The sequence below is a fragment of the Phoca vitulina genome, unplaced genomic scaffold (genome assembly GCF_004348235.1).
Source record: "Phoca vitulina isolate PV1807 unplaced genomic scaffold, GSC_HSeal_1.0 scaffold87, whole genome shotgun sequence".
Classification (NCBI taxonomy): Eukaryota; Metazoa; Chordata; class Mammalia; order Carnivora; family Phocidae; genus Phoca; species Phoca vitulina.
The window spans coordinates 1090779-1099865 of NW_022589790.1; the positions used below are offsets into that span (position 1 = coordinate 1090779).

At 49.6% G+C, this 9087-nt stretch overlaps 1 protein-coding gene across 1 annotated transcript; it reads left to right on the forward strand.

Annotated features, from left to right (window-relative positions):
* Positions 1 to 7579: 7579 nt before the first annotated feature.
* On the forward strand, positions 7580 to 8850 carry CBY3 (chibby family member 3). Its single transcript, XM_032395766.1, is given in 3 exon segments — positions 7580 to 7588; positions 7713 to 7764; positions 8087 to 8850. Coding segments are annotated over 3 exon segments (825 nt in total).
* The last annotated feature ends 237 nt before the right edge of the window (positions 8851 to 9087 follow it).

Sequence of the window (9087 nt, forward strand, 5' to 3'; positions counted from 1 at the left end):
TCTAATCATGGCTTTGTCCTTCTGGTGACCAGCCCCCAGCCAGGAGCCCACCAACACCCACCTCGTTAGAACAAAAGACACTGCTATTACCCGGGAAATTCCAAGGGATTTGGAAGGTCTATATCAAAAATAAGGGTCAAAGACCAAATATGACAGCAAAAGATGCACCTAGTACTGTTACCACTTAGGAAATTAGAAGGGTTTTAGAAGCCCTGTGTCCGGAATTGAGGGGGGGGCAGTACAGAGAGTATATAGATTTCTTTTTTTTTTAAGATTTTATTTGAGAGAGAGACAGAGATAGCGACAGAGAGCACAAGCAGGGAGGAGAGAGAGAAGCAGGCTCCCCACTGAGCAGGGAGGCGGACGTGGGGCTCGATCCCAGGACCCTGAGATCATGACCTGAGCGGAAGGCAGACGCCCAACCGACTGAGCCACCCGGGTGACCCTAGAGTATATAGATTTTCTATTATCTCACGATACTAATAGAGAAGGGAGACCTCTTTTTCTTTTTAAGTGGTTCTTTTTTTTTAAGATTTTATTTATTTATTTGGCGCCCTGAGAATGGAGACCTCTTGCTTATAGTAGAATGGAGAGCCAACTCACAAATACGAAGTTAGTGCTAGCATTGGAAAAGCACCACTTTGCAAACATGATGGTAAGGATTGGCTCAGGCAAGAATCACCACCAGAAGGGGCGCCTGGGTGGCTCAGTTGTTAAGCATCTGCCTTCAGCTCAGGTCATGGTCCCAGGGTCCTGGGATCGAGCCCCGCATCAGGCTCCCTGCTGGGCGGGAAGCCTGTTTCTCCCTCTCCCACTCCCCCTGCTTGTGTTCCCTCTCTTGCTCTGTCTCTGTCAAATAAATAAAATCTTAAAACAAAAGAAGAAGTAATTTGTAGCGAAATAAACTCATAAGGTTGATAACTGTACTCTGGTCATATAAGATAATACACACTGAAGTATTTAGGGGCAAAGGGCCATGATATATGTAAATGGCTCAGAAATGATAAAGGAAATAGGGTAAAATGTTGACTGTAGGGGAATCTGGATAAAGGGTATAGAGGTTGGACATTGGGGAGGGTATGTGCTATGGTGAGCGCTGTGAATTGTATAAGACTGATGAATCACAGACCTGTACCCCGAAACAAATAATACATTATATGTTAATAATAAAAAATAATAAATAAATAAAATAAAGGGTATACAGGTGTTCCATGTACAATTTTTATTTTATTTTATTTTATTACTTTTTTTGAGAGAGACAGCACGCACGAACAGGGGTGAGGGAGGAAGGGCAGATGGAGAGGGAGAGAGAATTTAAGCAGGCTCCACACTCAGCGAGGAGCCCAACCCAGGGCTTGATCTCACAACCCTAAAATCAGGACCCAAGGTGAAATCAAGAGTCAGTCGCTTAACTGACTGAGCCCCCCAGGTGCCCCTCCTTGGACAATTTCCAACTTTACAACTTAAAAAAAAAGTCAGGCTTTCACAATCCAACACAATTGTTCAGAGCCTATTTTGGAAGTTGAAAGCCCAAAAAGTTGTTCTGTTTTCTGCAGAAAGCCTCACTTCCATTTAGGTGATAACAGGTACCTGTGTAAAAGAGAACTATTTAGGACAAAAACTATACAGGGGCTAAAATTCCAAAATATTAACCCACCTTACCATCTTGTTCAAACACCTAGAAACATAAACTTACCATACATTCATTGATTTCCAACTTCCAAATATAAAAGCATAATAAACGTATAAATTACCTATTAGTCAAAAATATTCAAATTCACATTTAAGTAGGAGAACAAAAAAAATTTTTTTTCTGCTGAAAATAAGTGCTATGTGCCCTGTGACCTGGTCCCAGTGCCCCAAGGCAAATGTGTTGGAGCTCAGCTGGCACAGGCTCGGTCTACTTTCGACTCTCCGGAAAGACTTTGCAATCTTCCCCTCACCAGCGGAGCTTGGCGTTCTCACGCCTGCCTGCGCGCCTTCCCCTCTCCTTAGCCTCCACCACTCAAGCCCAGATGTAGACTCTCGGGTTCCGTGGTGCTTCCTGGTTAGAAGGTGGTTATCTAGGGCAGAGAGATCATGCATGAACATTTTTTTCCAGATCTTTTTTTATTAAAACAGAGAATTTTTTTTTTAATTTTGTTTATTTGACAGAGAGAGACACAGTGAGAGAGGGAACACAAGCAGGGGGAGTGGGAGAGTGAGAAGCAGGCTTCCCGCGGAGCAGGGAGCCAGATGCAGGGCTTGATCCCAGGATCCTGTGATCATGACCTGAGCCAAAGGCAGACGCTTAGCGACTGAGCCACCCAGGCACCCCTAAAACAGAGAATTTAAACATTTTTTTCATAGACTACTTACAGATCCCAAAGCACATGCATGGAACTAATTTTAAGGTACAATGGTTTTGGAGCAGCATGGGGAATCATAGCCACCTCTAGACTGCTACTGGGGCCAACCTGCGTGCTGCCCCCCACCCCACTGCTGTCACCGCCAAGCCCAAGAGGAAGGCTGGAGGAGAAGCTAAAGAAGAAAAAAGCCCAAGGGAAGGATGAGCCACAGAGCAGGTGGACATCCTTTCCTGTTTAATTTGAGCTTCATAAAAAGGCCGAGTGGGGGCGCCTGGGTGGCTCAGTCGTTAAGCGTCTGCCTTCGGCTCAGGTCATGATCTCAGGGTCCTGGGATCGAGCCCCGCATCGGGCTCCCTGCTCCGCAGGAGGCCTGCTTCTCCCTCTCCCACTCCCCCTGCTTGTGTTCCCTCTCTCGCTGTGTCTCTCTCTGTCAAATAAATAAATAAAATCTTTAAAAAAAAAAAAAAAAAAAGGCCGAGTGAAGCATGTGCATTATTTATAACTATGTTCTATGTGTTCTGTACTATCTGAATGACTTTATTAAAAAAATATTATTTATTTATTTACTTATTTATTTTAGAGAGAGAGAGCATGGTGGGGAGGGGCAGAGGCAGAGGGAGAGAGAGAATCTCAAGCAGACTCCCCACCCAGTGCGGAGCCCGACGTGGGGCTCAATCCCACAACCCTGAGATCATGACCTGAGCAGAAACCAAGAGTCAGACGCTCAACCGACTGAGCCCCCCAGGCACCCCTGTACTATCTAAATGACTTCTATCAAGTTTTATTATACCAAAGCAGGATTCTTTTTTTTTTTTTTAATTCACTATGTTAGCACAGAGAACGTCTCATTGTTTCAGGGAAGGGCAAATGTCACGAAGAGTATCTCAGAAACCAAGTGAAATAGCCTTGGGGCAAAACAAGAGTTCACTTCCTTGGTTTTGGGAGTATTCTTGGTTGCCAAGAGAAGGGATCCAATCCACTGACATTCACAGTTGCTATGGCATTTGCGTGTGGTGTGAGGAAGTGAAAATTCATTTTTAGGTCCTCTTCTCCTTTCCTCTGTGCCCTTAGAATGAACTTTATGTTCTGAAACTCGGACCTGTCGGTACCTGGCGCTCCTTTACTGAAGGGCTCCAGGTCTAGTCTTTTCAGTGAGGACATCGACACAGTTTCTTAATTCCTCAGAATCAAGGTCTGCTTGTGAAAGGAGTTAAGATGTTAATTGTTCATCATCTCTAAACTTTTCCCATTCATATCATCAAATAAAGACTTCCTTGGGTTTTATAGCTTTCTCCTTTTTTGTAAGGAAATAGGGGAAATTGAAAGTTACTGTAGACCATGGCCACCCATGACCTGCCTGAAATACTGAGATTGTTAATGAAAATTAGCTTTAATAACACAGACAAATTTGGAGAGACACAGAGAGAATGAATCACTGGCTCGATTAAAATATTCCTGGGCTCTGATTCCACGTCCATCAGACAACCTTCTGAGGGCTGATCTGAGCTCTCAAGTGTCCTCGTGATAGGAAGAGAGAGATTTGAACAGTGAGCATGAGGGTTTATTTGTGGAAACTGACATTCAAATTCTAAAATTAGGATGGAAATTCAATTATATGGAATTGCAAAGGACCTAGAAAACCAAAGCAATCTTTAAAGAATATTGCTGGAAGATGTACTTTATCAGATATTAAGACTTCCTGTAAGCTACAATAATTAAGAAAATACGATGTGGGGGGCACCTGGGTGGCTCAGTCGTTAAGCGTCTGCCTTTGGCTCAGGTCATGATCCCAGGGTCCTGGGATCGAGCCCCACATCGGGCTCCCTGCTCAGCGGGGAGTCTGCTTCTCCCTCTCCCACTCCCCCTGCTTGTGTTCCCTCTCTCGCTGTCTGTCAGATAAATAAATAAAATCTTAAAAAAAAAAAAAAAAGAAAATACGATGTGGGGCAAGAATAGATAAAGAGACCAATGGAAAGGAACAGAAAGCCCAGAAACACTCGGACAGTCACAGGACAAATGACAGGATTGAAACTAGGGAGAAGGCCTAATCTTTTTTATAATTGGTGTTAGGTCAAATTGACATCTATATGAAAAAAAATATTAACTCTCACCTCACACTAAAAACAAAAATTAACTCAAAAAAGGGGCACCTGGGTGGCACAGTCAGTTGAGTCCGACTCCTGGTTTCAGCTCAGGTCATGATCTCAGGGTTGTGAGATCAAGCCCCATGTCAGGCTCTGAGTTCAGCGCAGAGTCTGCTTGAGATTCCCTCGCCCTCTCCCCCTGCCCCTCCCACTTGTGCTCTCTCTCTAAAATAAATAATCTTAAAAAAATTAACTCAAGGGGCGCTGGGGTGGCTCAGTTAGTTAAGTGTCTGCCTTCAGCTCAGGTCATGATCTCAGGGTCCTGGAACTGAGCCCCATGTCAGGTTCCCAGCTCAGCGGGGAGTTTGCCTCTCCTCTCCCTCTGCCCCACCCCTCACCCACTCATGTCCTCTCTCTCAAATAAATATTTTTTAAAAATTAACTCAAAATGTAGCACAGACCTAAATGTAAAGCTAAAACCATAAAATTTCTAGAAGAAAACAGAGGAGAAAATCTTAGTGACCTTAGGTTTGGCAAACAGTTCTTAAGTATGATACAGAAAGCAGGAACTACGGGAGAGAAAATTGATAAGCTGGACTTTATCAAAATTAAAAACTTTCACTTTGAAAGGCAAAGCCACAGAATGGGAGAAAATATTTGCAAAACATATCCACCATATCCACTTTTATCTAGCATTACAGAACTCCTTATACTCAGTAAGACAAACAATCCAGTTAAAAAAAAAGAATGGCAAAAGACCTTAATTTACCAAAGAGGGTAACAAGCACATGAAGACATGGTCAACATCATTAGCCATTACGGAAATGATATTAAAACCACAATTTAGACATACCCACCAGAATGACGAAAATTAAAAAGGTTTACCATACAAGGTGTTGGCAAGTATGTGGAAGAACAGAAACTCTTTCACTGCTATTGGGGGTGTGGTACAACCATTCCAGAAAAAGTCCGGTAGCTTCATAAAGAGGTAAATGTACACCTACCATATGACCCAGCCATTCCACTCCTAGGTATTTATTCAAGAGAAATGAAAGTATATGGCCACACATATTCATAGTAGCTTTATTCGTAAAAGCCCCCAAACTGGAAACAACCCAAATTTCCATCAAATACACGCGAAAACAAACCGTGGTATTTCCATACAATGGGAAATATTCATCAATAAGAAGAAATTGTTGATGAATGCGACCACATGGATGAATCTCAAAATAATTATGCTGCAAGAAGCTAGTGTCCAAAAAAGGACATACTATTCTATTTATATAAAATTCTGGAAAATACAAATGACTATGTAGTGATGAGAGCAAACTTCTGAAGGTAATGGATGTCTTCATTATCTTGATTTGGGTGATGATTTCATACATCAAGTTATAAAAACATATCGAATTGTACATTATAAATATGTTGTTTATTTTTTTTAAGATTTTATTTATTTATTTGACAGAGAGAGAGAGAGAGCACAAGTAGGCAGAGAGGCAGGCAGAGGGAGAGGGAGAAGCAGGCTCCCTCCTGAGCTGGGAGCCTGACGTGGGGCTCAATCCCAGGACACTGGGATCATGACCTGAGCTGAAGGCAGACACTTAACGACTGAGCCACCCAGGCGCCCCTAAATATGTTGTTTATGGAGCGCCTGGCTGGCTCAGTTGGTACACCCCTGACTCTTGAACTCAAGGTCATGCGTTCAAGCCCCACGTTGGATGTACAGCTTAAAAAAACTTTTAAAAAAATTTATTTATTTGACAGAGCACAAGTAGGCAGAGTGACAGGCAGAAGGAGAGGGAGAAGCAGGCTCCCCGCTGAGCAAGGAGCCCGAGATGCAGGGCTCGATACCCGGACCCCGAGATCATGACCTGAGCCGAAGGCAGACACTTAACCCACTGAGCCACCCAGGGGCCCCTTCTATTCATTTTTATTATTTATTCCCTTCCTCCCACCTCTGTGCTGTTGGGGCCCCACAGAGCCCTTTTCCTGGTGATGCACTCACCCCACATGTGCCCTAAGTGTTGGCTGACAACTCACAGCTGCCCCTGCCAATAACTGATGGGAAATGAGGGTGTGGGAGAGAAGGGAGGGTACAAAAGACTGGCCTTCCTGTGGTAAGGAGGCCTAACTCTGTGGTGCAATTTATGCAGTTACCTGGGGGATGGGGCTGAAGCTAGTTTCCACTTGAGGCCACTCTCCTGCTTCCTTTGTTTCCCTGCCCTGTCCTGTTTCTCTCACACCCTTCTCCGGAGAGCACTTCCCCAGTAAATCACTCAAACAAGAATTCTCACCTCTGGCTCTGCTTCTGGGAACCTGACCCATACCACCCTCGGTAAGCCTCACGGGGGACTACCTTGTTCGTTCCCTTACATCAAATCCCTATCTCCGGCTCTGCAGAGCTGTGCCGGGAACGCAGCAAACACTCTACACATGTGTTGCGGGAATACGGGGAGAGCGCAGAGGCTGCTTTATGGCCGGACTGTGGGCAGCCCTCCTGTCCTGGGCTAGTCCGGCCTGGCGGCATTGTGAGTCACAGCTGGGGGAGAGCAGCTGAGCGGCTCAGACATGGGCCAGGCCCGGGGCAGCAGCTCAGCACCTCCGGCGCGTCCTCCAGGTGAGGCCCAACCTGCAGGGAGGATTCCTGGGGAGGGCCTCTGGGAGCATGCAGCCTTGCACGCGGGCCGGCTGCACCCTCTCGGGCCCTCTTGGGGCTTTCAGGGATGTCGCCCGGAGTCAGATCTAGGGGACAGTACCATCCCCTCAGCCCAGCTACGTGCAAGAGGAACACGTGTGTATTGGATCGATGTAGGCATGACAGAGGGTTCCTGCCCTTTTCACCCTCCATGTGGGAGAAGAGGGAACATATAGTCCTTTTCCCGTAGACTAGAGTCAGCACTTCCAGGCTTTAGGGGAGACAGAGAATGAGACTTGTTACCTGTCCTTCAGCTTCCTTGAGGATGTAGTCTGCATACCCCCTATGGCCTCGAATCCTAAGCATTGGTCCTAGCCCACGGCACGTCACTGAGCATACTGAACTACTGTCATCCACACACACATCTGGGTTCCAAGCTGGACCAGGAGCATCTTGAGGGCGGCCACAGGCTAAGAACCCCTGCCCAGACCAGGTCTGGCCCAGGGCGCATGATGCCACTGGTTAGTTCAGATATCCTACCGAATACTTTTCTGAATCCAGAGCTAGCCCTGGCTTTGTAAACCAGCGGTGCCAGAATGCAGTTTAGGCCCTGGTCCCCCTTCCAGCTTCCTGTTGTATTCGCAGCCGAGCACCCTACACCGACCCTACTCCAAGCTCTTCCTCACGTCCGGAACAGGCAAGCCGTGCCCGGCTCTTCACTCTGCCTAGGGGCCCTCTCCCTCATCTACCCCCAATTCACCTAGCAAAGCCCTGCTTAACTTGTAAGTCCCTGTCTCTACCATGCCCAACTCCCGGGCCCCTAACCCCTTCCAGCAGCCCCGCCGAGGCTCGGAAAGCCAGGGTTGCGGTCCTCCGTCTGCACACACGTCCCCTGCGCCTGACGCACAGTGGTCTTTGGGGAAGGTAGTTTCAGGACACTTCCGTCGGCCCAGGGCGCAGGGACGGGCTCCTCAGCGGCCAGCAGCTGGCTGGCCCCTGGTGCCGGCCTCAGAGCTAAGCTCTGCCCACCGGTGCTCGCGGCCCGACGGGCCAGCCCGTCCAAGCAGGCTGCTCACCCGGACTCTTGCTCCCCAGCAGTGCCCCTGGCTCGCCTTCATCGTTCCGGACACCGGGGCTCCGGAGGCAAGGGCGCAGCCCCGGTCGTCCCCGTCCTCGAGGCTCGGCACCGGGCACCCGCGCGCCGGACTAGGCCCACTCGGCCCTCGCCCTGGAGGCCTTCCGGTGCCCGGCCTCGGGCCACGCCGGCCGCCTGTGGGAGCAGCTCCGGCAGTTCTGGGCCGACCATTGCTCGCGGCGCTTCTCGCCGCGCCGCCCGCCGCTGCGCCGCATCTCCTCCATGTCCACCTTCTACCTGCTGGACCACCGGACGCGCCAGGCCGAGCTGGGCCTCAGCTACGGCGCGCCGCGCACGCGCCTGAGCGACGAGGCCTTCGTGTTCCGCGGCGGCCGCTGGACCGCCGAGGGGCTGCCGGTGCGGTCGCGGCCGCCGCTGTCCTCGCCGACCGTCTCGGGCTGGAAGCCGCCGCTGCCGCGGGTCAGGAGCCAGGTGCTCCTGGAGGAGAACAACTACCTGAAGCTGCAGCAGGAGCTGCTCATGGACATGCTGACGGAGACCACGGCGCGCATGCACCTGCTGGAGAAGAAGCTCGACAGCCAGGCCAGCCCGGCGGCCGCGGCGCGCGCCTGGCAGAGGAAGATGCGCAAGCGCGAGGGCGCGAGCGGCGCGCTCATGATCGAGCCGCGCGCTCTGGAGTCGCGCTGACGCAATAAAGCCCGTGCGGCGCACGCGCACTTCGCTGCTCGCCGCCGGCCGGGGCGCGTTCGTGGGCGGCGAAGCGGGCCCGGCGCGGGCTCCCGACTCGCGGGTAGGGACGGTCACCTAGTGCCCAGTGTGGACGGGTGACTCAGCCAGCAGCCGGTCCCGGGAGGGCGCGATAGGGCTGTGGAGGAAGGTGTGTGTGTGCGGCCCGCTGGGAACGCGGGACGGGGAGCCGGGCTT